This window comes from Dichomitus squalens (genome assembly GCF_000275845.1).
Source record: "Dichomitus squalens LYAD-421 SS1 unplaced genomic scaffold DICSQscaffold_68, whole genome shotgun sequence".
Lineage (NCBI taxonomy): Eukaryota > Fungi > Basidiomycota > Agaricomycetes > Polyporales > Polyporaceae > Dichomitus > Dichomitus squalens.
In genome coordinates this window covers 60,186-86,751 of record NW_006766950.1, presented here as the reverse complement: position 1 = coordinate 86,751, position 26,566 = coordinate 60,186, and the positions used below count along the sequence as shown (strand labels likewise).

General features: G+C 57.7%; 10 protein-coding genes across 10 annotated transcripts; 5 read left to right on the top strand and 5 right to left on the bottom strand.

Moving 5' to 3' along the window:
• Positions 1 to 1,767: 1,767 nt before the first annotated feature.
• On the top strand, positions 1,768 to 2,977 carry DICSQDRAFT_70920 (uncharacterized protein; the record flags this gene model as incomplete). The annotated part of the gene is made up of 3 exons (XM_007370456.1): positions 1,768 to 2,094; positions 2,179 to 2,195; positions 2,803 to 2,977. The coding sequence occupies 3 exons, from the start codon at positions 1,768 to 1,770 to the stop codon at positions 2,975 to 2,977; spliced, it is 519 nt and encodes a 172-aa protein (XP_007370518.1).
• Positions 2,978 to 3,168: 191 nt separating this feature from the next.
• On the bottom strand, positions 3,169 to 6,738 carry DICSQDRAFT_157748 (uncharacterized protein). Its single transcript, XM_007370455.1, has 15 exons — positions 6,439 to 6,738; positions 6,270 to 6,355; positions 6,101 to 6,135; positions 5,946 to 6,040; positions 5,816 to 5,858; positions 5,663 to 5,755; positions 5,493 to 5,590; positions 5,339 to 5,378; positions 5,205 to 5,241; positions 5,029 to 5,072; positions 4,798 to 4,899; positions 4,542 to 4,600; positions 4,471 to 4,479; positions 4,346 to 4,383; positions 3,169 to 4,292 (listed from the first exon to the last, which is right to left on the bottom strand). The coding sequence occupies exons 2-15, from the start codon at positions 6,317 to 6,319 to the stop codon at positions 3,350 to 3,352; spliced, it is 1,686 nt and encodes a 561-aa protein (XP_007370517.1). The 5' UTR covers positions 6,320 to 6,355; positions 6,439 to 6,738; the 3' UTR covers positions 3,169 to 3,349.
• A 1,381-nt stretch (positions 6,739 to 8,119) lies between these two features.
• DICSQDRAFT_174606 (uncharacterized protein) lies at positions 8,120 to 8,693 on the top strand (the record flags this gene model as incomplete). Its single annotated transcript, XM_007370454.1, has 2 exons — positions 8,120 to 8,138; positions 8,206 to 8,693. The coding sequence occupies 2 exons, from the start codon at positions 8,120 to 8,122 to the stop codon at positions 8,691 to 8,693; spliced, it is 507 nt and encodes a 168-aa protein (XP_007370516.1).
• A 461-nt stretch (positions 8,694 to 9,154) lies between these two features.
• On the bottom strand, positions 9,155 to 9,677 carry DICSQDRAFT_70933 (uncharacterized protein; the record flags this gene model as incomplete). The annotated part of the gene is made up of 2 exons (XM_007370453.1): positions 9,155 to 9,356; positions 9,595 to 9,677. The coding sequence occupies 2 exons, from the start codon at positions 9,675 to 9,677 to the stop codon at positions 9,155 to 9,157; spliced, it is 285 nt and encodes a 94-aa protein (XP_007370515.1).
• A 500-nt stretch (positions 9,678 to 10,177) lies between these two features.
• On the top strand, positions 10,178 to 12,143 carry DICSQDRAFT_141001 (uncharacterized protein). Its single transcript, XM_007370452.1, has 3 exons — positions 10,178 to 10,334; positions 10,431 to 11,025; positions 11,182 to 12,143. The coding sequence occupies exons 1-3, from the start codon at positions 10,265 to 10,267 to the stop codon at positions 12,032 to 12,034; spliced, it is 1,518 nt and encodes a 505-aa protein (XP_007370514.1). The 5' UTR covers positions 10,178 to 10,264; the 3' UTR covers positions 12,035 to 12,143.
• A 2,338-nt stretch (positions 12,144 to 14,481) lies between these two features.
• DICSQDRAFT_70852 (alpha/beta-hydrolase) lies at positions 14,482 to 15,730 on the bottom strand (the record flags this gene model as incomplete). Its single annotated transcript, XM_007370451.1, has 7 exons — positions 14,482 to 14,596; positions 14,654 to 14,825; positions 14,887 to 14,966; positions 15,029 to 15,218; positions 15,287 to 15,351; positions 15,427 to 15,517; positions 15,580 to 15,730. 7 exons carry the CDS (start codon positions 15,728 to 15,730, stop codon positions 14,482 to 14,484), a joined length of 864 nt encoding a protein of 287 aa, XP_007370513.1.
• Positions 15,731 to 17,033: 1,303 nt separating this feature from the next.
• Positions 17,034 to 18,244, top strand: DICSQDRAFT_70875 (Phosphoenolpyruvate/pyruvate domain-containing protein; the record flags this gene model as incomplete). The annotated part of the gene is made up of 5 exons (XM_007370450.1): positions 17,034 to 17,375; positions 17,480 to 17,702; positions 17,809 to 17,941; positions 18,016 to 18,076; positions 18,143 to 18,244. 5 exons carry the CDS (start codon positions 17,034 to 17,036, stop codon positions 18,242 to 18,244), a joined length of 861 nt encoding a protein of 286 aa, XP_007370512.1.
• Positions 18,245 to 19,061: 817 nt separating this feature from the next.
• On the bottom strand, positions 19,062 to 20,006 carry DICSQDRAFT_70853 (uncharacterized protein; the record flags this gene model as incomplete). Its single annotated transcript, XM_007370449.1, has 2 exons — positions 19,062 to 19,631; positions 19,692 to 20,006. 2 exons carry the CDS (start codon positions 20,004 to 20,006, stop codon positions 19,062 to 19,064), a joined length of 885 nt encoding a protein of 294 aa, XP_007370511.1.
• Positions 20,007 to 21,481: 1,475 nt separating this feature from the next.
• DICSQDRAFT_150239 (uncharacterized protein) lies at positions 21,482 to 23,793 on the bottom strand (the record flags this gene model as incomplete). The annotated part of the gene is made up of 4 exons (XM_007370448.1): positions 21,482 to 21,755; positions 21,825 to 22,576; positions 22,629 to 22,652; positions 22,705 to 23,793. The coding sequence occupies 4 exons, from the start codon at positions 23,791 to 23,793 to the stop codon at positions 21,482 to 21,484; spliced, it is 2,139 nt and encodes a 712-aa protein (XP_007370510.1).
• Positions 23,794 to 24,714: 921 nt separating this feature from the next.
• DICSQDRAFT_174599 (Aldo/keto reductase) lies at positions 24,715 to 26,091 on the top strand (the record flags this gene model as incomplete). Its single annotated transcript, XM_007370447.1, has 7 exons — positions 24,715 to 24,834; positions 24,892 to 24,977; positions 25,035 to 25,214; positions 25,271 to 25,327; positions 25,388 to 25,607; positions 25,670 to 25,876; positions 25,933 to 26,091. 7 exons carry the CDS (start codon positions 24,715 to 24,717, stop codon positions 26,089 to 26,091), a joined length of 1,029 nt encoding a protein of 342 aa, XP_007370509.1.
• Positions 26,092 to 26,566: the final 475 nt, after the last annotated feature.

Below are 26,566 nucleotides of genomic sequence, written 5' to 3'. Positions count from 1 at the left end.
TGTTGAGTACTGGAATGCCACCGGATTCCACCTGAAATTCCACAATCATGTCCGCCACTGGCCTGCCACCACCTTTTGTCTAGCAGTGGGGATAGGCAGCGCCTGCTAGCCGATGTTCTGCTTATATAACGATAGCGCTCAGAGATAGTCTTCCGCTCTCATCTACCCGACCTTGATGTTCGACTCCGATGAGGCGCTCTCGAGGATCTTGGTGGTATAATGGGACTTCCAAGGGTTTGTTCCCCTCATAGGCAGGATAAACCATAGTACATATGTGTAAGAAGTATTATATGCATTGTGAATTGTTTCGCTTGGCCGAGATGAGCATGGCTCACTCCAGTGTAGGACATGAAGGCACAGCGACCACTACCACTCTGGTCGGTGGCTGAGAGGCGCTTAATCCTCTCCCCCTTCCCAGTGGGCACAGCGCTCACATTCTTTTGCGCTCTGAGCGCGTTTTGAGCCTGGGATGCTCACTCAAAAGTTGTAGGGAATGATGTGTAGAACATATTCTCTCGTGTAGATTTTTGATTCTTACAATATCTCGAGAACTAGGCTCCAACTTGAAAATCGCCACAAGAGAACTTGTGCATTCAATGTCTAAGATACCCCTTCACCACTCTGCTCGGTCATAATGGGAGGTTTCGGGGAGAGATCTTTCTTTTACACGTTGACCGCCCTTCAGCCACCAGCATTCCATTTGGCCGTCTTGCCGTCTAATCAAGCCGTAGATATCATGCAATTCGAGCCCCGAGGCATAAGCGAAGGCCGGGCGCTCTGACGCGCGCCTCCTCGGTTAACCCCTATCCCCACTAAGGTTGGCCCAACGAAGATTCGACACCTCCCGTCACGCCTGTCACACTGTCCGTGTCCCGCCCCTCCACTGCGATTCCGGGGTATCGGCTCGTATAAAATTGAGCTATAGGCTCTGTGGTACCATACATGCCGCCTATCCAAGTTTTTTCCTCAATGCAGAGGGAGGGGAAAGCAGCGAGGGACCTCGCAAGCTCACGTGATAATCACGTGATGGGGTCGAATCTTCGTTGGGCCAACCTTAGCAGTGTATCCATCCATGGGGAATTAGCCGTGCCGCCGGGAGCTCGCTACGATTATCAACGTCACAGCTCGTACATGACTCTGGCCCCCTTACTCATCTCTTCGGCCGAATGACAAGTCCCAGCCATCGGCCACCCACGCAAAGGACGTTGCACATTGAAGCCTCTGTGTCATCTCTCTCAACATCCAACGTCAATTGAGCCCAAGCCAGGCGTGGCGGCGGAGATGGTCGCAGTCGCACGGTTTCCATGCGGCCTCCCGACCAGATCGGAGATTGCTACTCTACTATGACGCGCAGCAGGGCTTCCATCAAGTCGCCGACCTCCTATGTCTACTACGTGCACATTCAGCCTACTACATACCTACTTTGCTGCCGTATGTCTCGTTCAAATCGTTGATGACCTTGACGATGGTGTCGCAAGGGCGAGACGCTACCAAGCCGCGTCGAATCTAGACATACAGTACATGTCCAGATCTGGCAACAGAATTGCCCGATGCGTCGAGCGCTTCCTGCGACTCAAACTTTCGGGCGCTACGTGGACTGCAGCAAATACGAGTCAAACGCAGCGACGAATCTGTCCAGAGAACGGCACGGGTCTTTGCAACATCCACACGAGCGACGTTCTTGGACACCCAGAATATCTCGCCAGATCAGCATCCGCCTTCTTCCAACCCCGGCCTTCACGCGCAAGTGTTTGCTACGTTAACGACATGTCGATCACGCCCAAGCCCGAACCGGAAGACACCCCTCTCCCGCCCAGGCCGGCCCCGGACGCAAAAGCGAAGCAGGCCGCGCTCAAGGCGCACGCGGAGTACCGCCGCGCGCAGGCGTGGGCGATCGCGCGCTGGCCGCTCGAGAAGCGCGTCGTGCCCCGCCGCGCGCGGGTGCACCTTCCCCGGACGTACCTCGCGCGCCACGGGAGCGACGTGCGCGTGGTGCACGCGGGCGCGGATTTGAACCAGTTCGTGCACGGGCACTATTGCGAGGAGGTCGATGCCGCGCGGGGGGCGAGGAAGCTGGCTGCGGGGGACGCGGAGGTGGGGGAGGAAGGGGGGCAGGGGACGACGGGCAAGGAGGGGAGGAGGGCAATGGACGGGTGTCCGAACTATGTTGCGGCGGAGGGGGTCCTGGCGAGGAGGTGAGTCCGGAAAACTCTCGTTCTGTGGTGGACCTGGGGGTGCGGGTGCGGAGGCCATTCGTAGAAATGCTCCGCACACTCGTGCACGTTCATTCCCGCTGTGAGTCAATGAGGACATGTTTGGCCTCGAGCACGATTAATGTGGACGTGCATTTGTCGTGGAGGTGCCACCGCAAATGCTGGACACGGAGAACACACCAGCGCGACTTCTGCCAACAACATCTGGCTGAGGCATGCAATCCGCCATATATACACCCCTCGCGGCATGTGCACCTCCGTCTCGCCCGCCTTTACTCCGCACCTGCGCATCAAGTCTTCGTAATTAAGCTCTTCCTTCTTCCCTTCTTCTCTGTCCCCGGGCCAGCCTTGCTCAACACCCTGATCCGCTTCCCTTCCCTGCCCCCATCCGCTGTGGACCCCGACCCCGCTTCTCGCGCTTCCCCGCGCCGCAACAACGCCCCCTCCGCTCGTCAAACATCTGCCTTTTACGCTCCGACTCTTCTGTTCGGGTCTCCGTCTGCGCGCGCGCCCTTGGCCTGCGGATCCCCCCCTGCCCCCTTCCGATTAACCTCGCCCTCCAACGCCCCGGACCTTGGTGGGTTGGCAGACACGAATACCTCGGGCCCGATCCGCGCGTCGTCGGCTACTGGGTGGACGCCGAGGGGGACTACCACGTCAAGTTCTACGACACGTTCCTGGGCGACCAGTGGATGGACGACCGCAAGTGGAAGTTCGACGTGCGGATGGACGAGGACGGCAAGTGGGTCGATGTGGACGATTGAGGGCGAGGAGAGGGGAAAGGCCGAGTGCAGAGACGATCTGAGCGACGAAGGTGTTAGACATGCTGTAGCATACATTGCATCCAGTGGAAGACAACATAGCTAGACGTGTACGGACATCATCATCACAACCGCACATTTCGTTGTGCAGCATCCATCTATACTTCAACACACAGAGTGCGGCGTGGTACGATAAGACAGCTTGCAGGGTATGAATTAGCGATGGGATAAGTAGTAGCTACAACAACAACGACGGCGACAACAGCAGCAACGAAGGAATACAGATCCAGGCGCAGATCCGGCCTACATCGTCCGCAGGCCCCGAGTCTGAAAGCCGAGGGAGGACTCCACGTGCTCTCCCCGACGCGCACACTCCTATCCCTCCTCGTAGTGCCCATCCCGACTGAGCTTCCACGACGGCGGCGCGAGCCACGGCCGCCGCGTCCTGCCCGACGGGCTCCTGGGGCTCGTCTCCTCCGCCCCGCTTGGGCCCGCCATCTCCTCGACCACGACCTCCTCCGTCACCTGCACGACGAGCGGCGCGGGCAACGAGCGCGTCTGCATCATCTCCACCACGTCCCGGTCCGACATCTCGCTCTCGCTCGTGCGCGGGCGCCGCAGGGACTTCATCCCCGCCAGCCGCGCCTTGCGCGGGGGGAGCGCGGTGAGCGCCGACGCGGACGAGCCCGAGCCCGAGCCCCCAGAGGACTCCGCGGAGGGCTGGCGGGAGACCGTGCGGGGGCTGGAGCCGGGGCTGGTGCTGGGGCGGAGCGGGAGCGGGTAGGAGGGCGAGGAGAGCGCGGAGGGCGGGTCGACGATCCGGTCGGTCATGGAGACTATCGTCCAGCCCATCGTGTCGTCGGAGCTTTCGGTGTGGTATCGTGAGTGGCTGTAATGATCGTCGTAGTTGTGGCGTAGCGGGTCCGCCGTGTGCGGGGAAACGGGCGAAGGGGGATAAGGATGGTACGAAGGTGGAGAAGCGCTATATGGAGACCTGGGCGAACGGGGCGAGAGGGCGTCGTGAGACTTGGATGAGTTTCCGGAATCAAGGTCGTCGTCGTTGAGGTCTTCGTAATCCGTACTGTTGTCCGCCTCGAACGTGATGACGGGAGCACCGAGGTTGCCGACGATAGACGACGTGAATGACGTCCATCCCGCCTCGGGCTTCGAGAATTCGCGAGAGCTCATCTGGTACGACTGGGCGCCGTTGTCTCGCACGATCCCGGTCGCAGAATGATGGCTTGACATGACTGGGCCTCGTCGGAGCACCTCACCCCGTAGGTTGAGCATGAGGCGGGAGACCATCAAGCTGGTGATACTGTGTACGGAAACTCAGCTAGGACCGCGAACAGAGTCAAACAAGAGACTAACAGAGTGCTGAAGGACGCATTGATGACCTTGAGGTCGTTCTGTCCCACCGCCCCATACCACAATCAGCGTCGAACACAGGGATCACACCACAACCTGTGGTGCACCGGCCCATGAGACGTACATACCGGGGCGAACTGGTAATCAGGCATGTGTAATCAGTGCCTGGTACATGTCAGGCAGAGATAGCAAGACTCACGATGAAAATCAAGACGGTCACCAAATTTGAGAAGAAGATGGCCGCGAAGTACATGATTCCTGAGACGCGAGAAGCACAGCTCGTAAGCAATTGCACAACTCAATCTACCCAGCCGAGACAGGCACAGACAGCCTTTGCCACCTTCTACGCTCTTAGGGTGTCGCCAGGTACAGCCGCGAAGACCATCGATGGACGGCACGAGACATCATACCCCGCGCGAACCTCGACGCCAAAACAGGCGAAACGCTCTACTCACCATCACGCATGACCACCGTAATGAGCGAGCGGGCCTCCCCAAAGACCGTCCGCCTGTACAGCTGAATCGTACGATACAGCGTTGCGAAGAACACGCACGAGTCTGCGTTCGGACGGAGTTCATCCCACGCCGAGCGGCAGTGCGTGCACAGGTGATTGAGAACAAGGGATATGGGGTGGAGCGATCAGTGTGAATGATGGAACTCGGGTGCAAACGCGAGATGACAGTTACCGAAAACAAGCTCGGCCACCCAGGTGTAGATGAGTCGGTCGCCCCTGTGAGAAGAGAAGATGTTAGCGTGAGGACACGCCGGAGATCGTGCTTGGCCTTCGCGGCCCTGCTTCGCCCCGATGGGCTATGCGGTGGCGTCGCAAGGTGCACGGAAGCGTCTTTGGTGCGACACGTACGGTGCTGAGCGTCCTGTCAAGATGCAGCCGACGAAACCTGGACGCGCAGACGAAGCGAATGCGGTGAGTTTCAAGACATTGTAGCAACGATCGGCATGGAGCGAAACGGTCGCCGAATCCACGGTTGTACGCACCTGGTGGGAGCTGAAGCATGGTTCCATCCGTGAATGCCCACTATCATTTGTCCATGACGACACATGCAAGAGGGAATGTTAGCAACCGTTCGCACGCGCGTCCCATACTGCTGCGGGCCATTCAAACAGTCACAGAGGAAGGGAAATGACTGACAATTTTGACAGCAAGCTCCAAAGCGAGGAGAGTAGTGAACCCATACAGGACGGTATTGCTCTTTGCGTAGATAGAGTATAACCGTAGGATGAAGATGACTATGCAAACGTGTGTCAGCGCGCCGTGCAATGCGTGAATGACACCACGAAGCGCAGGCCTCAAGCACTCACTGCCGACAGCGGTTGTGGTGAAGACCTTGAGGACCTCGGGATAGAGGACGTAGTGTTGGCAGGCGGCCTTGGACCAGTTAGGATCTTGGAAAGCTGCGTGCGCGCATCAGCACTCGCACTTAACACAGCTTCGGGACGCGGTTGGACACGCACAGACAATGATGACAATGTAGCCGAGAGGCGACAAGTAGCGATTCTGGTGCCCATCAACGAAGCGCAAGCATGTTCGGGTCAGTCGAGGTCATGAATCTCGGAGAGGAAGCAGAGTGAGGTTAGCACTCACGAGGAACCAAAGGACGGTCGCGCCCGTGAACCGCTGCTTCCATATCCTTTCCACCTCGTCCCCGAAGGTGATCGTGATGTCGTAGAACAGCATCACTGAGTGCGCGCGAGGGAGTCAGGCGCCTACATCTCTATAATGGGAAGGGAACGACGCACCGCACGAAGCCAGAGAGAACATCTTCGCTGCCAGTCTGGGATATGCGCACAGCGATCAGCACACTGTTTCCAGGCGTATGAAATGGGCCATGCGGAAAAGTTGGAGGGTGACGGGATCGACGGCGATCACATCCGTCAAGCAAAAACAGACTTTGGCAGTGGTACTCACAGATGTTCCGCAGTGGTGGCGAGCTGCGCGGGGGTCAGCTCTGTGCTCATCTTGGCTTGCTTGGGTCGCGAGTCGCGCGGGTCGTACTAAGATGCAGCCAAGGTGGTAGTAGAGGACGATGCGGGGAAGGTGAGTGAGTGCGGAGTAGCGAAGGAGCGGCGGGCATCACCTGTACTCGGGGAGCGAATGCGGGACGTAAATACTTTACGAAACGAAGCGGACCACAGGACAACAGCAGAGAAGAGAAGCTTCGTGTGGCGGGGTCCCGAGCCGTAGAGAAGGTTCAGGCGGACAGAAAAGGGCGATCGGCCTTGTGGTGGTCTGTCTTGGAACCTGGTTCCCTCCTTCGCGCGGGTTCCCTGCCGTGGCAACCTGGACGCGCCCAGTACAAGTAGGTGCGCCTGGCGTGGGCGTATGGGCGTTGACGGGAACGCGGGGGCGGCCGCCTGATATTCTGTGCGGTCTAAGAGCAAGCCCCGGCGTTCTTCGTTTCCACGCTCGCCGACGTTACCTATATCGCTCCTATGGGAACTCATCCCCATGTGCCCGACGAGTGGGAATCTTGCCTCTCGACCCGGGTAGCGGAGGCACCATCCATTTGCCGCTGACCGGCAGCCGTCAGTCCGCACGCAGAAAACATTCTTCAAAAATCATCAGCTCTCACCAGTCCGCATAGCCCCGAGGAGTCCGACCTATGATTGACGCAATACCAAGAGCACGATCCTGATAAAGACGCTTGTCATCGTTCAGCATTCCGCATACACGACCCCGACACCTGCCACAGAGACACCTGTCATGGGTACATATGTCGTAGAATGAACGACCATATGCTGCCCATTGGTTCATGGTGGAATGGAATTGCATGCGTAACATTCGGAAGAGATTGGAAGTCTTGGAATAGGCACTGGACCAGCATCGCCATTTCCGTCCACAGATGATCAAAACCGGAAGATCATAATCTGGATCATGAAAGACGCCAGTGCAGAAACTTACCTGCCGTCTCATTTCATCCGCCTTGCAAAGTGGAGATGATCACGCGACGACGCGCGCTCAGAAAACACGCTAAATGTTACAAGCTTAGAAACACCGCAGGACGGCAGCCCTGTAGCGTTACGCCGTTCCGTGCGAATATATCTGCGCGATGTCGTTGCACAACGTCTCAGCGGAACATCGAGTGATGCTTGTACGACATCGACCCCCTTAAAGATGCACGAGGTTGTAATAGCACTTCTTGCGCAGCTAGAATGAGAACGGCGAAGGCGGACATGGCCGTAAGTTGCTGCGACATGCGTTACCGTACGTCGCGGGGTTCCGCGCTTTTGGGCATTTGGCATACTATGTGGCAAAGCCATAGTAAGAATATCTGGACTGCATATCAAGCTTGACTAGGACCAAGAGGCTCGAAGGCGTTGAACGCCATGTACTTTTTACACAAGGTACGCGGTTGTGGGATTAAGGTTTCGTTTGATGGTGGCGGCGATCAAAGAGCCTAAGAGGAAATACCCCGAGCGCCCGAGCGTGAGCCGCAGAGTCGGGAGCAATCAGGGTGTGCGCATAGACAGGTACAGCGCGGAGCTCGACAAGCACGGCGACGACACGTCGGGAGACGGGCGGAAGACTCGAGGCACTCATGAACATACAGTCGAACATAAGGTCACGTGAGCGACAGCAACCGACGCGGCTCGGACGCGCGACGGTCAGCCCTTGCTCGCGTCCCGACGCGGGCAGCCTAGAGCTGACGGTCAGCCGCAATGAGCAACGCGTAAAACGACGCCGGAGGTAGTAAGAAGTAACATGTATACTTCCTTCATCTCCCTTACCTCCTTGACTACTCCTTTGAAGACGACAAGATGGACCAGCTCGAGCCAGGTGAGGACCTCCTAACCCCCCAGAGGCGTAGAGGCCGGACTAACTCCGCGCGCGACCTCGCCGTAAGGTGTCATTGTGGGCGGCGTCATCGTTCTCGTCGTGATCACTTCCATGCTCGTCGCGACCGTCGTCGTCGTCTGGCGCTCGCGCCCCGCCGCGATCGCCGCACGTGCCAGGAAACAGCGAGAACGCTCACGCACGCTCGTGCACGAGGCCAACGGCAAGCATATCGCACCTCTCCCGTTCGAGTCGCCGTCCTCGCCAGCTAGTGACACCATCATGGAGAACAAGGAGTGCGGCGACCTGTCCTTCACCGCAAGCACCACGGGGAGCGATACCGATACGCAGTCCTTACCCTCCCCGCCGCCGAAATCTGTCTTGCCCCACGTCGGCCACTCCGTCCCATCGGCGCTCAATGTCATTCTGGCGCCACGATTGCTCCAGTGCGTGGAAAAGGGCGAGGGGCTAGACGAAGGGCAGATCCTTGAGAAGCCGCCTCCGGCCGCCCTTGGGAGTCTTCCTAGTGCTTCGGGGTCGGCATGGTGGTTTATGTGACTTGTACGCTTAGATTCGCGATTGGATCGTCGGCTTCGGAGGGTGTCGGGGAAGGGTCCTTGTCGTTCGCGGAGGTACTCTTGCATGTGTTTATGACACCTGCATAATCCCAACATTCACTCTCATACCTTGGATGCTGGCGGCGCACGGGCGTCGGTCGAAAGGATTTGCGAAGACGAGAAGGGCGATGTCTCGTTAGCTTTGCCTCAAGGTAGCTATGTGTCTTCTCTTGCAAACAGTACCCGCGGTCTCGGCACACCGGTGGCGCACGTTCCGTACGAGCGTAACCTACACAGGTGTATCGTCCACTGAACAAAAACCGGCCGATCAGGGTACGACAGCGTATCACGAGCGTTCGGTAGGCACGTACGGTATTTCGTTAGAGCGTGTAGCTCGAGGCTCCACGCTGAGTCCCCGTACCGAAGTACTCAGAAGCCCAACTGCTTCCTCCCTTCCATGGATTACTCTCCAATCACATACGTGCAGCCTTCCTTCCCCATCCATACTTCGTGTACCTTCCCAGCAGGGACGTCGATACGAGCCCCTGGGCCAAACGTCTCCATTTTGCCGAGGGCATCCTCCGGATAGCATACAGTGAAGTCGCCGGAAAGGATGAGATGCGTCGTCAACCCGTCATGGCTGTGGGGATGGTAATGCGCGTTCCTAGAACAGATTCAAGCACATCAGCAGATGTCCGGCTGCGGACAGATTCCAAGCTCAGATGCTCGCAGGCATAGAGGCCAGGCCTTGCAACGTGGTCCCTTCGCGGCGCATACTGAACGCAGAAGAGAATGTTGGAGTCACGGTGACGTGAACAACGCGAGCCGACCATTCAATGGGGCAAGACCCGACGCCTTACGCATCATGGCCACACAAGACACCGAAAAAAGATGCTACTCACGGTCCGTCCGTCCACGTGTAGACAGTTGAAAACCCCCACGAACGCACTTTCTGCTCTGCATCGTGCTGAGTAATCGAAGTCATTCCGCTCTCGCGATTGATTCCTGTATCTGGCGGTCCCGGGCGTCAGGTGCGGTCAAGGTGTGCAATGATTGTCAGGTCCAGTTGCATGAAGATGCAGAAGAGACGCAGCCTACGACAGATATGGAAGAGTACAAGGGGTTCAGCGGGAGTCTGGGTTGCAGACTATGCTGAAGTGGGATCCAAGAGCCTCAGCGAAGGTTCCAAAGCCACCGTGACAGAAGTCGGGGAAGCTGAGTCTGAGCTTGACTAGTTCGTTCCCTGAGAGCCAAATGTTGAGGGACGGCCATGCATGTCAAAAAGAGTATTTCATGGTTTTCCTGGGGATAACCAGGTACGAAAACACTCCAGAGTAGATGTTAGATGCACAGAACGAGAGCGTAATCGACAGAGGGGGCGAGAACCGGCTCTCTCGGGTCGAGCGTTCCCCGCGCTCGATGTCACGATATGTCACAGAATATGGTCACAGAAATTCTGCTTGAACGTCCACAAGCCCGAGCTCAGCAGCCAGACAGACTCTCTTCTCCCATTCCGGTTCATCTTACGACGACCATCAACTGCTATATCCTACTTAGGACGGGCCGGCTACTATGGGTCTTTCCGGCCGGAAAACCAAGCAGCGAATTCCAAATGACCCTCGGAATCTCGCCTGGGCAAATGGTGCGCTTTCTGTACCTGCCTCTCACGTCTACCGCGCCTTTTCTCGTCTCCTGCTCTGTTCATTATCTGATACATGTTGTACGATACGCGTATCAGATGCGAACAAGTTTGGCGCTGCGTACCTCGCCAAGTTCGGGTGGGATCCGTCTGGCGGCCTCGGTGTCTCCGGGGAAGGGCGTACGAAGGCACTGTCGGTTCACCAGAAACTCGACATGCTAGGGATAGGGGCGGACCACAAGAACAGCGCGGAGGGCCTTGCGTGGAAGCAGAACAAGGACTTTGAGAACCTTCTACGCAGGCTGAACGCGGCGAACGGGAGTGCGGAGTCGGAGGAGTCCCCGATGAAGATCGACGGGTTTACGAAAGGAGCATCCATGACAACCGTCGAGGCTGAGAGCGGCGCTATAGCTTCAGGAGAGGGACAGGCTGAAGCAGGCCCGGATGAAGAGAAGAGGCCGAAGAAAAAGCGAAAGAAAGACGCCGATGGGGAGGAGGGCGAGAGTAGGAAGAAGAAACACAAGAAGAGCAGATCCTCTGGTGATACTTCCGACTCGGAGAGTAGTAGTAAGAAGCAGAAGAAGAGCAAGAAACGAGATAGAGAAGGAGCAGCATCTCCCCTCGAAACCGAATCGTCCACTGCGCCTTCCCCGGTCCCGGCGAGTCGTGCTGGCTCCACTGTGCCGTTCAGACAGTAAGTGGTCGTTTCTTGGCCCGTCACTTCACATTCTCGCGTCCGCAAATCCCTGAAATCCTCCCCATCTTCACGAGGTCATCTTCACCTCTGAGATCTGATGTTCACCTACATCCACCATTCTCCTTCGCGTGCTGAGTGACCATTTCTTCGCAGCCCTCGCGCAGCCTTCCGCGCACGGCACATGGCTGCCAAAAGCCGTGCGTCCACGTCCGCCACCGCCCTGGCCGAAATTCTTGGTATCGCAGACTCTGGCTCCGTCACGCCCGTCGTCTTACCTTCCCTCCTCGCCACCCCTGTCCCTTCCACCCCCTTCACACCTGGTCCAAGCACCAGCTCGAGCGATCCATCTGGCGCCGCAACGCCCGCCGACGGTCTCAAGTTGCAGGAGTTGACCGTCTCGAGCAAGAGCGTCATGGACTACTTCAAAGAGAAGCTCGCTGCCAAGAGCCGGCCATCGTCTTCAGCAGGCACTCCGGCCTCGGAGACAGGCGACTACGACGATCGGCCACGGATGGGCTTAGGCGCGTCCGGGTTGCGTGCGGAGGTCACAAAGGAGGTAAAGGTCGAGGAGCGGAGAGGGCTTGGTGGTATAGGCAGCGGGATGCGGACGTCGTTCGCGTCTATGTTCACGTCTGCGACCGTGACGCCCTCCCCGGACGCTGCTGCCGAACCCGAGACTGAGGTCGAGGTAGAGGTCGAGGAGCCACCCAAGAGCAAGGACAAGGGAGACAAAGACAAGAAGAAAGAGAAGACAGAGAAGAAGAGCAAGAAGGGGAAGGAGAGGGCAAAGGAGAAGGCATCCGGAGATGTCGAGGAGACGGACGACGCAGAGGGCGCTGACCAGAAAGCGGAACGCAAGCGCCGGAAGGAGGAAAGGCGGCGACGGAAGGAGGCGGAGGCGGCGGCGAGTGGGACAGTCACAGTCTCGGACGGTGAGGAGACGCTGTCTCGGGAGAAGAAAGAGCGAAGGCAGTCGAAAGGGAAGAAGAGTAAGAAGGAACGATGACCCCGGTTTGCTTAGTTGTCCTCGCTGTCGCTCTCGGGGAAGCTCTGCGGAGAAGCTATCCCGTGTTTCCCGATGTTGAGTCGAATCCTTCTGCCTTGTAGCCCAATTATTATCAATCATCGATCTCTAGCGACATATCTTTGGTCTGCCGTTGATCCATGCTCAATGGTGGCTATGGCGTGGAACCGAACCTTTTCCCGACCTGCAACAACTCGTGCGGTCAACGCCGGGCATTGTTCAACGTTCACTCTCATTCTTCCTGTCTGGAACCATGATCGTGGAAGGAGCTTTGCCAATATAAGGTCTCGGCGTGTGCTGAGGCGTTCACCCATCTGCATCCCGCCGTTACCATACTCCAACATAACAAGCATGGATACACTACATGACATAGAATTGACAGAACAGTTGCATTGATACGGCGCACGACAGGTATGTTCGCTAGCAGTCAGGTCGCCGTGGTTCAAATCAATTCACCTCATGCCGCTTAGTGATGTCGATCACATTAGTGGTGTGAAGGATCCTGGCAGCTGTCCCTTGCTGACAGCCATAGGGCTCGGCTTGTTCTCTGGCAGATCCTCAATATCTTAGAAACTTCACCAGATGAGGCTCATACACGTTCTCAAGTCGGCCGTTCATGTAACAGACTAACATTGACAAACGTCTAGGTTGGGCTTTGGTTGCCGGCACCAATCAGTTTTGTGAAAATTGTATTGATGAATAACAGGCATTCACCCCTACTAAATACGTCGCTTGCGGTATCCTGTTCTTCGCTATACAAGTTGTCTTCTCTGCAAGTTAATTATACCGATGGATTCACGGTGGGGCTGGGCACGATCGCTCGCCAGGTTTGCGAACTCTTGGATATGATCAAACTTCCCTCATTGGTGTGTTTCTTTCCTGGTCTCCAAGTCATGCATCCTACAATACCGAGACTTCGTGTACGTGTCTTTTCTCAACCTGATTGGCCGAGCACTCATTCATAGAAACCGCAGGCTTGTATTGGTTTGGAACATGGTTTTCGGAGTGTCAGTTTTTCACATGCCTACACTGACCCCTGTTGAGGTTACTGAAGCTCCTTTCGTACCTGCAGGTATCTTGTCTATCAGGACGACAGTGATCTTGGACTTCGACCTATACGTGATGCTTTTTCTCTACGACTCCGCTATTATAGGGGTGGTACGTCTACTTCAGCACTTATCGTCGTGTAGCCGTGACTGAACGGCGGTTTGACTCGACCGCTCTCGTCATCGTTGTTTTTTGGACGTTCGCCTTCCCCGAATGTGAGTGATTGTATGTTACTGTATATGTGTGTCTCACATGAATTGGCACGCAGGTCCTTCCTTGGCAGTCATACGGTTTGCGCGATGTATACCTGTATAAGCTTGCTCGGAGTTTGCCAGTGCTCTGTTCATTGGAGCGGAAACATGTAGGTTAACATTGACATGGTACGGTCAGGGCAGGTGCTAGGCACATGAGGCCGCTTGATGTTTTCTTGACCGCGTTCAGGAGGTGCTCCTCGACCTACGGTACTTCTTCCTGCCTGCTTGGAATCAATATTGGCTGCTCATGGCTAACTTGACAGAGTTCACCAAATCGAGCGAATCCCTCCTCTTCCATACCCTGTACCGTGACAATGGGTCGCTCGGTCTACTTGTTGAAGCCTCTCTGATAGACAAATACAGGAACAATCCTTGCTGTATCACTCGGTACGTTCCTTCGGCTGATGTTGGACCGAACCTGAGTTCGATCTTCTAGCTAACTCCATCCTCAATATTTTATCGATAGTGCTTAGTCCTGTACCACGGGTATGATGCATGACGTTGCGCAGGACGAGAGTGTCGCTATGTTTCAACTGTGAGTGGTCCTGAGGCTACTATTCCCGACACGCTGCATATTCGGTGCGGTATTGAACTCGCGTTTCGGCTTCGTTTTCAGGCCGCTTCGAGTGGTGCACAGTGCACCCAGTCTAGCATGAACTGGTCCGATTCCTCAAGTCATGCTGTTACACTATTTGCATTCGCCGAATCACAGTCCGTTGAGCATAGACAGCCACACGGCGAGCTTCGGGAACAGCCAAGCCGCATCTAGATGTCACTTCGGGTGCACGATGAGGTCTGAGCTATCAAGGATAGCATTGCGTTGACGAGACATGCTAGCCGGTGCGTCTCGGCAACTCTCCATTTCTAGCATTTGATTGAAGAGAGACGCTTTCGCTAGAAGTATATTGACGGAATGAGTGGAGTGTATTCTATTGTTACAAAGTGAGGTTGCGAGCGGGGTGTATTATTCGAAGCTTGCAGTAAATTCCTGGACGGAGTGGGGTACACGTTGATTGCGAGCGCCTCACTGAACGCCATTATCACGCTGATACGATCACGAAAGTTAGACACATCGCCAACTTCCCGGACTAGTTCAACATGGGACACACCGGGACTCACACAGATTACTCAAGGTGCGCCGGCAAGAAGCCATCTGAGCCCCTCTTCCGTGTCGCGCCATACCTTCTGTGCGAGCGAGATGCTCGGCGCCAAGTAGTAGAACGCGTGCGGCACACCGGGATAACTGTAGAACACCGCTGAGCACTTCACGCCTGTTCTGAACACGATGCGATAGACTTACAATACAGACTTGACCTTGCCGCCTGCCTCCCGTATGAGCTTCTCCAGGACGCGGGCGTCATCGCGGAGAGGATCTTGCTCATTATACTGAATGAAGGCGGGTGCCAGCCCGGCGTGCGAAGGGGCGAGGACGGGCGAGTAGCGGGGGTCGGCCGGCGGAGCGTTTAGCCACGCTGTGTTGTCGCCTTATGGTCAGAAACATCCGGTCCACATCCCATTGGTCCGGCTGCTCACCTCTCGTTTGCAGCAGGCCTGCCCTAGTGAGCGTGGGGGTGTTCTGGTACTCATCATAGGCCAACAGATCTGCCTTAAGCCTGCCAAAAAAGCACTCATTCAGCAGGTCGCCTGGGCACTCGGGCTACTTGATGAGACCCACTCGTCTGGATAAGCAGCCGGATGGATGACCGATGGCTCTCGCAGAAGCAATCCAGTGACCGGGCGGCCCTCGAAGAAGGGGTCGTCGCGGACGAGATGGCCTATAGACGTCGCGAGGTTCCCACCCGCAGAGTCGCCTCCGACGATGAGACCCTTCGAAGTGTCGACGCGGATAGAGGCGGCGTTTTCGACTGTCTGTCATGCAAATGACAGTGAGAACGAGCCGCGGCAAGAGGCTCTCGGGGGCATGAAAGACGACGTACCCATTTCAACGCCGTCAACGAGTCGGTCAACCCCACGGGGAACGGGTGCTCAGGGGCGAGCCTGTGTCACGAACGCGGGGAGATTGAGCGATTGTTATATTATCGCCAATGCTATTCAGCCATCATGCACACGCACCTGTAGTCGACATTGACAGTGACGATCTGCTGGTCGACGGAAATCTTGCGAAGCTGGTAGTCGTCGTTATCGAGATCGCCGAAAACGAAACCTATGGAGCGAATCAAGATAGTGAGTAGCAGATATTCGCAAGGCATTCGCTTGGATCGGTACCTCCACCGTGGATCCAGACGTGGACAGGGAACGTCTTGGCCTCGTCGTCCGTAGTCGGGATAACGATGCGTACTTTGATCTGACCCCCCTCCACCGGCACTAACCTATCTTCCACGCTGTATGCGGATTCTGACGGGGATGTGGCGCTCATAGTCATGATGCGTGTATACGGAACGATGACTGGATGCTAGAAGCGCACCAGGAGGGAGGGTCTTCGCAAGGACCTGCTGCATTATCTTAGTAGATTGACGCATTTTCTCTCGTATAGCCTCCTGCGGAGAACTGCTAGAGACAGGATTCGGGGTTGAAGCCGCCGCTGCGCTCTGCAGCTCTGCGAGGGCAGCCGCGAACTCGGGATCTGATGCCATGGAGGTTACAGGAGGTGTGTTGTTGCGTCGCGGGCTACTGTTTCGGGAGGGAACAAGAGTAGGCAAGGCTGCAGGGTACCCCTATAGCATGATCTGCTTTATACGATCTCGTGATGCAGGGTGCCACAGCAAAGTCTGGTGAGATGCTGACTTGTGCATGCGTTATCCCCCGGCGTACTCAGCTCCCGAGCTCTACCTGATGAGAACCTGAAGGACGAATCCATCAAACTGCGACGTCTATTCTATGCATTCATATCGCGCATCCGACTCAAAGAGGGTATAGGGAGGACTGCGATCATCCAGTTGACCCCAAGTCGGAGTCACTTTACGCGCGGTTCCGTTCTCTCTCCACTGTCGATGTACAGCATGATCCAAGGGTAATCCCCGTCCAGAACCACCTTTGTCAGTGAGTTCCCATTGACACAACACGATGAGGACGTGTGTCAAGTCGCATGGTCTATCTGTAGTGTCTTATCCTGCATATTAGCACGCGCACCACTATCAGGGGCTCGAAGATGTGCTGTAGTTCGACGCAACGATGCTCTTCTGCGAGGGCGATGGCATCATATCTTAATCATATCTTGATGCACTGAGGATTTTGAAGCATGAGGCCGAGTCCCTGAGATGAGCCGCTGGCCCGGGGCCGGAACAGTCAATGTGCGTCTAAATTCCCTGAATTAGACGTGCCGCAAGCACTCGCCCACTACCAGCATGCATACTATTCCTTCGCAAATGTCCTCCTCACAGGACCAGAGGGATCTAGCTTCCAAGTTTGCGCTTCCAAGGCGATGCGACCCCAGACGGTGTGCAGAGGTATACGGACAGGCTCAAGACCGGCCCGGCCAAACGTCATGCACGACCGTCCGATGACCACGACCCTCATGTCGCCACCAGTACCATAGTCCCTTGAGGCCTCCCACCTGCTGTATTCCGGCTCGCGGCTCCCCGCAAAGCTACGCGACACCTTAGCAGACCATCCGTTCCCGCGCTCGACCAGAGCGTCCCCAGCGCCCACCCGCTCGACCCCATCGCCAGCTCCCCGCCAAGCTCTCCTTGACCTCCACCAGCGACCAGCGAGAGGCTCGCATGGCCACCCCAGTCGCCCACCTCGCCCACCCGCTCCTCCACGCCCTCCGCGCCTCCAAGCCCGCCTTCGGGGCGTGGATCACCCTCCCCGGCGCGCTCAACGCGCGCGCGGCCGCCTCCGCGTCCCCGCACCTCTCCTGGGTCGTCATCGACTGCGAGCACGGCCTGACCGGCCTCCACCCCGGCGCCGGCGACTCCGTGCACGCCATCGCGGGCCTGGGCCCGGACGCCCCGAGCACGATCGTGCGCATCCCTGCGACGGGCGCGTGTGCCGATGGCAGCGCGAGCTGGCAGATCAAGTATGTGCTCGACCAGGGCGCGCGGGGCGTGCTTGTCCCGATGGTGCGTCGGCCTTCCGTCTAAGTACGCACGCCGATTCCGCCACACGATCGGCGTGAGGCTGAGGAGGGTGGATTAAATGAGCACACTGACACGTACACACACAGGTCTCCAGCCGCGCACAAGCCGCGTCGATCGTCGCCGCGGCGCGCTTCCCGCCGCAGGGCGCACGCGGCTTCGGGAACCCGTTCACGCAGCTCGCGTGGGGCGCGGGCGTGTCCGCGGTGGACTACCTCCAGCGCGCGAACGACTCCGTCGTCGTGCTCGTCCAGATCGAGACGCGCGACGGGTACCGGAACCTCGACGAGATCCTGTCCGTCGACGGCCTCGGTCAGTGTCCAATATTCGCGTCCCCAGTCCGAGTCATGTCGTGTCGTGCACGCGCTCCACGCACTGTATTGGAGGGACGCTGATTGTATGAAACTCGCGCCGGCAGACGGCGTCTTCATAGGCCCGTACGACCTCTCGCTCTCGCACGGGCTGCCGCCGCCGTCGCCGGACCCCCATCCGGAGGCGGAGAAGATGATCCAGCACATCCTTGCGGCCGCACATGCCAAGGGCAAGAAGTGGTCCGTCTCTTCCGCCCCTGTTCATATGATCGCCGGCCGCTCACCCCTCCTTTTCGTTTTTTTGCTTTATTCAGCGCGATATACTGCACGTCGGGTGCGCAGTCCGCAAGGCGTGCGAAGGAGGGCTTCGACATGGTATGATACCTATCGCGCAGTGCTCGCAGCGAATGGAACACAGGATCTCATCTTCTGTACGTGCAGATCAACGTCACGTCGGATTCTGGCGCGATGGCGGACGGGCTCTCGCGACATCTTGCAGAGGCCGTCGGCGAGGCAAGCGCAGAGCAGAAGTTCAGCTACTAGCATTCTGGATGCGGGAAGACGTCTCAGAGCAGAGTCTGCAGACGCGTTGTAAGATAGGAAGCCAGCCACGCAAATGTACACCATCTCAGTATACTATGTATTACTATGACCAACCAAAGCATGCAGTCTGATCCAAGCCCGTGATAGAGGAAGACGATAACAGTGATCGGAACGGCATACATAGGTAGTAGAGACCGTTTCAGGAGCCCAAGGAAGTCGGAATGTAGGAGAAAACTCGAAATGTGTCTACGTCGATCTTTCTATTTCGCATACGAGGCAGCAAACATTAGACAACCACTCGCAACGAATATTAGGTTCTAGTCTAACAAAGCCTATCTCCCCATGGCGCAGTCTATGGTCTATCATGTAGCATAGAAGAAGGAACCATCGAGGGATCGAACGTCCAGATACTCGCCACCTGCCAGCTCAGTCATATCGGTCGAAGCCCCTCATCCGCTCAGCGATCGCCCTCCCCTCTTCCTCCCCCACTCTCACGACCCGTCGCGGAGGCCCACTTCTGGCCTCGAGCACCCGGAACCAAGCGCGCTGGCCGTCGCTCGACCCCTTGGCGGCGGACAGGTCGATCGCGACGAACCGCAGCGACGGCGCGCCCTCGGCGACAGCACGCGCGAGCGCAGCGAAGTCGACGGTGGTCGGCGGGTCCGGGCGCGGAGGCTCGGGTGCCGTCAACGGCGCCTTCCACGTGTCCAGCACGGACACGAAGGCAGGCGTGACTGAGATTGAGACTCCGAGGAGGGAGAAGTCGGGCAGTAGGGATAGGGCGTTCGCAACGCGTGTCTGTGCAGTGTGCATATTGTTAGCGGAGATTCACATAGGCTAGACAGCAATGGAGACATACCTGGACCCACTCCGTGCCATCCTTGACGCTCTCGCACCTGTCACCGACTAGGTCGAGGTACCGCAGGCTGGACGCAGCCAGCCCCAGCACGGTCCCGACCTCCTCGGCTGCAGCATACGCGCTCATGACGGTAGACAGGACGACCGGGCGCGTCCTTCCCAGGAACTCGCGCGCGCACTGGACAGCGTCGACGTCTGACACAATAGGATTGCGAATGTCGACGCGACGCGCGGGGACGGCGAGGGGGAGGATAGGGAACCCGGTATCGACACGCTCGACAGAGCCGCGCCACGCGCCGAGAACGTCGGTGTCCACGGGCTGCGACTCGAACGCCCACTCCGGGATGCAGACGCCCCCGCCGACGAAGATGAGTTGGCGGACAGTCGGGAAGGCGTGGGCGAGGGCGGGGAGGGGCGCGACGTCGCCGCCGAGGACGAGGGTGTGGATGGACGCGCTGCTGCTCAGGCCGAAGTCGGGGTACGCGTTGAAGAGCGCCTCGGAGCCCCAGAGCGTCAGCTTGCGCAAGTTCTGGGCACGGCTGAGGACAGAGGATAGAAGCGCGACGGCGGACGCGTCGGTCGTCCATACGCCATCCTGCCTGACGCGCACGGCGTCACGCATCACCTCCAGGGAGCGGAGGGCGTCGAGACGCGCTGAAGGAGGACCGTGCCAGCTGGGCGCGGGGGCGAGGACAAAGTTGCAGAAGTCCTTCAACTGGGAGACGGCGCTGCTACTAGTCTTGTGATAGAGGCCGCCGAACGATACGTCGGAGAGGAAGCGGGGGAAGGCCAGGGTATACGCATGGCGACATGTCAGAGCCAGCTGTGCAGCATCGCGTGGCGAGATGCGCCCCAGGATGTCCGAGAGAACGTCGTAGTTGAGCGTAAGCAGGGTAGGGGTCATCTTGAGGAAAGTATGAGTGCGTGGAGGAGGCGAGAGAAGGGGGGGAGCTGACTCGCAGGCTCACGACGGGATGGGGGACAGGACAAAGATAGTGCGACAAGGCAACTTTTTCTGTTGCGAGCGAATGAGGAGATGCGCTCCTGCAATCATGCTCTGCGGTCGCGTTCCGTTGCTTGCCGTCATCGTCACCGCACCTTCCGGTACTCCGAGGATTACGGGAGCCGTCACGTGAGTCGGCGCTCCGGCATCGCCCTGGTGCACGAGCATTCGTGCGTCGTACGCTCCCAGTCTCTCCGCTGGAGTCCTTGCTAAACACTCTCCTCGACGCCACTGCACACCATTTTCCGAACCGGAAGCACCCGGTGACCAGTACCTGCAGTATGAGTTCAGTGACTTTAGCGATGACCAATACAGAGAGCAGGATGTTGTGCTCTCGCACGTCCCCGACAACTGTCCAGCCTTCTGCCGATAGAGCACGCAACCGCGCTTACCGGAACGGATTCCTATCGTTTGGATGGGCGCGGTCAGCCTGGATTGACTCATTTCCGCCAGGGCATGGCGAGGATGAGGGCTGGAAGGCGAGAGCCGATCCAGACGATCCCGCAGGTTCGGCGCATCTCGGAAGAAGTTCAACTGCCGGAAAGCAGGAGGAACGCTAATGTCGTATGTCTGCTCGACGATAGGGGCTGTGCCGTGGCCATCGTGAGGCGGGGAAGAAGAGGTGCGTCTTATTTCGGGTTGGTGAGGGAGAGACGAGAGCGAGGTGAACTCTCCTAGGCCGCTCTCTGTGTCAATATAAGGCTCTGCTTGCGTCTATGCACGCAGGCGAGGAGGTCACGCCGCCCACGACCGGTGGGCAGCTGATCCTGACGTCGTGTCTACTGCGGCTTCGATTCTGTCCTCGTTTGGCCAACCGCCCTTATAGGAAGGTGACTTAACTAAAAGCACAACGTACCTGTTCTCACCCATCGAAGTCGCCCTAAGATCCGAATATTAGGGGTGGTCAGAGTGCACGATTCCGAGGCGATCCTGAAATCCTGGATCGATTTAAAGTCGACCTGTACTCTGACCATCCCATTCTGAACACGAAACTGGTACTGCGATTCTGCTTTTCTCGGCTATACACTCAACGTCTGCCTTTGATTTCGGGCTCCATCGCGCCCTTCAACACACTACATATCCTCAGAGGTCGAGACAAATTGACTTTGCGTTTCTCCGACCGGACTTGAGCCATCTTGAGGCGAAATCGCCACTATGGGTACAAATCATCCGTGAAGTCGTTGTCTCGACACATGTACCTCATGAGGTTTCTATGCAGGTAACCTGCCAGTTGAAACTGCACGTAATCTGTTTTGTATGAGCTATGGACGGAGAGACAAAGCAGTTTCTCTGTTCATAGCCTGCTCAACTTATCCTGCTGCCATCACAAATCCTAACTTACCAACCGGACAGGATTCAGTACGATACACCACTTCTTACAATGATTTACTGATACCCTCCACTCGCACCTCCCAGCCTTCTTGAGGAAAGCCAGGAGCAGTGCCATTGCTCCCGTCCCATCCTTCTGCCATCATTGCAATCGCATACAGCAGAGCTCCCGATCCCGGGAAATAGGGCGTCGGAACTCGCACTCCGCCGACCGGCATCCCAATATCGTCGAATTCGAACAATGGGTGGAGAAGCCAGTCGATGGCCTTCTCTGTCTCCCCGTTGCGCGCCGCGGACATCGCTAGCATTGGGAAGTCCCATCTGATGTTCGTACAGTACGCCGGTCAGTCAGTACCACTGCTGCAACCTTCGTGCGCGACGAATGCTCACCCCCAGCAATTGCTGATGTTCCAGGTCGTCCAGACCTTCTCTGCGGTCGCCTTCGCGATGTCGAGGCTCACGTTGGCCGTCTGCGGCAACCATCCGTACAACCCGACGAGCGCAGGGTGGTCGTTCGTGTACGCCGGCGTGTCCCAAAAGTCGCTCGGGATCCCTTCGTACACCGCATACAGCCCGTTCTCGATCGGGAGCGGCGCGAGGTTCTCTCGCACCTCCGTCCACGCGCTCGGCACGCGCTCGCCCAGCCTCTCCATCCACGTGCTCGCGTGCCCGAGCCCAAAGCGCCAATACGCGAGCTCGAACGCCGGGTTCCGCGTCGCGTTCGGCGCCGTGTCCTCCGCCACAACGTACATCGGCGGCCCCAGGTCGAAGAGCCCCGTGCTCTCGTTCCGCGTCGCGTACACCTCCATCCAGTCCGCCGTCGCGCGCACGACGTCCCGCCACTTCTCGAGCGTCGTCCGCGAGCGCGTCGCGCGGTACTCGTACTCGGCGAACACGAGCGGGTGCGGCTGCTGCCAGATGAGCAGCTCGTTGATCTGTCCTGGGGCGGAGCGCCCGGACGGGTCTGTCATCTTCGACCAGCGCGCTCCGGCGGAATAGCCTTCTTGGACTTGGGCGCGTTGGAGGGAGGTGGAGAGGAATCGAGCATAGGAGCCGGTTGCGCGGTCGAGGAGATCCCAGTTGTTCCAGAGTGCCCAGTGCGCGCTGTGCCAGAAGAACATCTCCATGTGGAACTTGCCGTACTGTGATGAGAAGGTCAGTACGTGCGTGCGAAGCGGAGCGTTGTTCACTGACCCAGCCGTTGTTTACCAAGCCCGACTTGGATGCGAGTCAGTATACGTCACGAGGAGCGCGCGATGATCTTACGTGCCTCCTGCGGGGGATTATCCCCAGCCTCGTTGACGCGCAGCAAGTACTGCGAGAGGATGATGCGTCGCTGGAGCTCGTTCGCGCTCGAGTTGCTCGACCCGGTTACGACGTCAACAAACCCATGGTCGGACCAGAACGACTCCCACGTCTTCGTCGACTCGCGGCGTATGCTGCTCACCGTCGGCAGCGCCGGAATGGATCCCGGGGCGTACGCTATTGCAATGGAGAACGACTTAGCCGGCCGACGCGGAACGATGTTGTAGCGATGCTCTTCTGGGGACACCCGCGAGATGGCGAAGCTACTACCGCCCCCAACATAGGTCAAGAACGTGCTGTTGACCAAGGTGTGCGCGACAACCGCGTCGACGTTTTGTCCTAACCCCTTCCCCGTCGTGAGTGTCGTCGTGTGGTTGGCCGTCGCATTCCACACGCCGACGAAGGGCGCCTCGAACTTTGACGTGCCGTCGTTCCACGGAAAGTCGAGGAAGATCCCGAGCCGACCCTGCTGGACGAGCGGAGAGGTGACTGTAACGCCGACTACATCGCTGCTTTGCGCAGAGACCGTCTGCACCGTGACGCTCTCGCCCTGCCACCGGAAGCTGCTCGTGATCGTGCCCGTCCACAGGTCCAACACCTGCCGCGTCCCCGCCAACTCGCCCTCTGTCACGTCCACTGCGGCTCCGTGCCCGTCCAAGAACAGCAGCCCCACCCTGCCCAAGTTCACCCTGTTCGGATTCGAGATCATCCACTGCTGCATCGGCTGCGGGCCCCCGAACATATACTGCACGCCGTCCCACACCACGCCCCTGTACGCGTCCACGTCCGCCTGCGTCGTCCCCTCGGGCAGCGAGTCGTTCTTCCAGCCCCAGTCGGACATGGTCGCCCACGGGAGGAAGGTCTGCAGCCCGGTGACATCCGCCCCGAACGCGAAGTGGCCGTTCCCAACCTGCATGGGGGTGCTCGTGCTAGACGCGGTCCGAATGGGGTTGTAGCGCGAGACGATGGCGTGGCGATCTATGCGCGCCGCCGCCGTTGCGACGGTGCATAGCGCGAAGAGAATGGAGGGGAGCTGGGGTCTTGCTGTACGCATGTTGGTGTGCGCTGGTGGTGGCGGTCAGAGCCCAACAGCGAGAGGACAGGACATGTCCTCGATATATGTCGGGCTTGGTCGCGATCGACCGTTTTCCTGCTACCGACGGTTGTAGCTCTGTGAGGTCAAGCGGTGGGGGTGTGCTGATCGTCTTGTGACAGGTGACTTGCGCGCCGCGGGCCGAGCGGTGGACAGGTTTAGGAGGCATAGGCATGTGACCGTGTCGAAACAGCGCAAATAGCCATGCCTCTGCTGCACGGCTTGAAAGGGTATACATCATGTCATACGTACGTATGGAGATAGCGATGTCCATGATCTGTTTCGGAGGTATTATCTCTTCAGGGATGACGACTCCGGCAGGGATGACGATCCCGGCAGGAATGACGAACGACTCCGGCGGGGAACACGACTCTGGCAGGAATGACGAACGACTTCGGCAGGGAACACGACTCCGGCCGGAGATTGGAGAATTACAAACCGAAGAAACTCCAAAGTGGGCGTCGTCCGGCATGTTTGCGGGTCGCTGCACGTCAATATCTACATACTGACTGCCTGACGGCGAACGGAATCAAGATAGCGCCAACGGCGTGAGCAGGCAGCACTCCCTCCATGTCGGTGCTTTCGTACGTAGCGCTTCTGAATGCAATGAACGCCAACCATCGCAAGACTTACTTCAAGCAGCAGGCGAGAATGGCGGGATGCACTAGGCACCCCGAGTCGAAGCTGAAGGCTTGACTCACCAGGACCAATCAACGCTGCACTCTATTCTCCGTTCGGACAATAGTGCAAATCGTAAGGGAAAGAGGGAGCTTGGTTGAGTCCGGTCGGAAAAGTGGTTACCTTACATATACGGTGTACCCATCGGGAACCACGTAGTGACATCAGACGCTCTCTTCAACTCAGCGACCACAATTTCTAACGATGCCTGGCACCATTCTCAAGCGAAACATCGGCGATGCGACCTTCCCCGCCATTGGCTATGGCGCAATGGGAATAGCTGTAGCCTATGGGCCTCCTCTGCCCCTCGAGGAGGCTCTTAAGGTAAGCATAGCTGCACATTCCCGTGGACTATCCCCTAACACTCAGTGTGGTACTCAGGTCCTTGATGGCGTGTACGCGAGTGGGATAACACACTGGGACACTGCGGACGCTTATTCCGACAATGAATTCATTATAGGACAGTGGTGAGTCCACGTATCCAGCTGGAACGCTTGATACTGGGTCCTGAATTTTCCTTGCAGGTTCAAGCGTACGGGAAAGCGAAATGACGTCTTCCTAGCTACCAAGTTCGGCTTAGGTCGCTACTGGGAGGGCGACGAGACTCGTACCATCAACGGCGACCCTGAATACGTCCCGAAGGCACTTCAGCGGTCCTTAGAGCAACTCGGCGTCGAGAACGTTGATATGTGGTACTTGCACAGGTGCGTTTGCACACGGCCGCGGAGGGCCTTACAGATGCTCAAGGTGCAGAGTACAGGGCCGATGCTAACGTACCAATCGAACTGACTGTGAAGGCGATGGCAGAGCAAGTGAAGTCAGCATCGACATTGTGATAACTACATAGCTGGTCAGACTGATGGCCGTCTCGCTGCAGGGCAGGCAAGGTCAAGTACCTTGGCCTCTCCGAGGTCAGCGCGGACACTCTCCGTCGTGCGCACGCCGTGCACCCTATTGCAGCCGTGCAAGTCGAGTACTCGCCCTTCACGACCGACATTGAGGATGAGAAGATCGGCCTTTTGAAAGCTGCCCGCGAGCTCGGGGTTAAGGTTGTCGCCTATGGAGCACTCGGACGTGGACTGCTGACTGGCAAATATGTAAGAATATCAAAGTCGAACGGCTCCTTCTGCCGAGAGGGTTTTACTGAGCCATCGTGCAGACGGATCCGGAGCAGTTCCCTCCAACCGACTTCCGCAGGATGATCCCGCGGTTCTCGAAGGAGAACTTCCCGAGCATTCTCAAGATCGCAGAAGGCCTGAAGAAAGTCGGGGAGAAATACGGTGCATCGTCCGGCCAGGTCGCTCTTGCTTGGTTGCTCGCGCAAGGAGAGGACATCATCCCTATTGTGGGCACGACGAAGCTCGATGTGAGTCTCTCGCGCTCAGAATACCCTGATTAGTGAGTTTACCAGTTCTCGTGCAGAACCTGAAGGAGAACCTTGGCGCATATGATGTGAAGCTGAGCCCCGAAGACATTGCGGAGGTACGCCGCCTTGCGGATGGGGCGTCAGTGCCTGGCGACCGGTACCCGGCATTCCTGTTCCACACGCTCTTCGCCGATACTCCTGCTCTTCAACAGTGAGAAACGGGAGTTGTGTATCGAATACAGAATGGGTCTGCCAAGGTGGGGTATAGTCTAAGATTGCTAGGCACACTGTCTCCGAGGATTTGAAATGTTTACGACAATGCTACTGATGTGTACCAAGATTGAACGTCTGCAGCGTGGCGGCGTCCGCCCCGGACGCGAAGTGGCCGCTGCAGTGACCTGCACAGGCGTGCTGGTGCTGGACGCGGTTCGAACGGGATTGTAGGGCGAGATGATGGCATAGCGATCTATGCATGCGGCCTCCGCCGCCGTCGCGACGTTGCATAGCGCGAAGAGGGAGGGGAGCCAGAGGTTTGCTTTACGCATGTTGGTGTGCGCTGGTAATGGCGGTCAGAAGCCAACGGCGAGAGCAGGTCGAGTCCTCAATATATGTTGGGCTTTGGTCGCCATTGACCATTTTCACCGTCGACGGCGTTACCGTGAGGTGGGGGTGTGCTGACTCTCCTCTTGC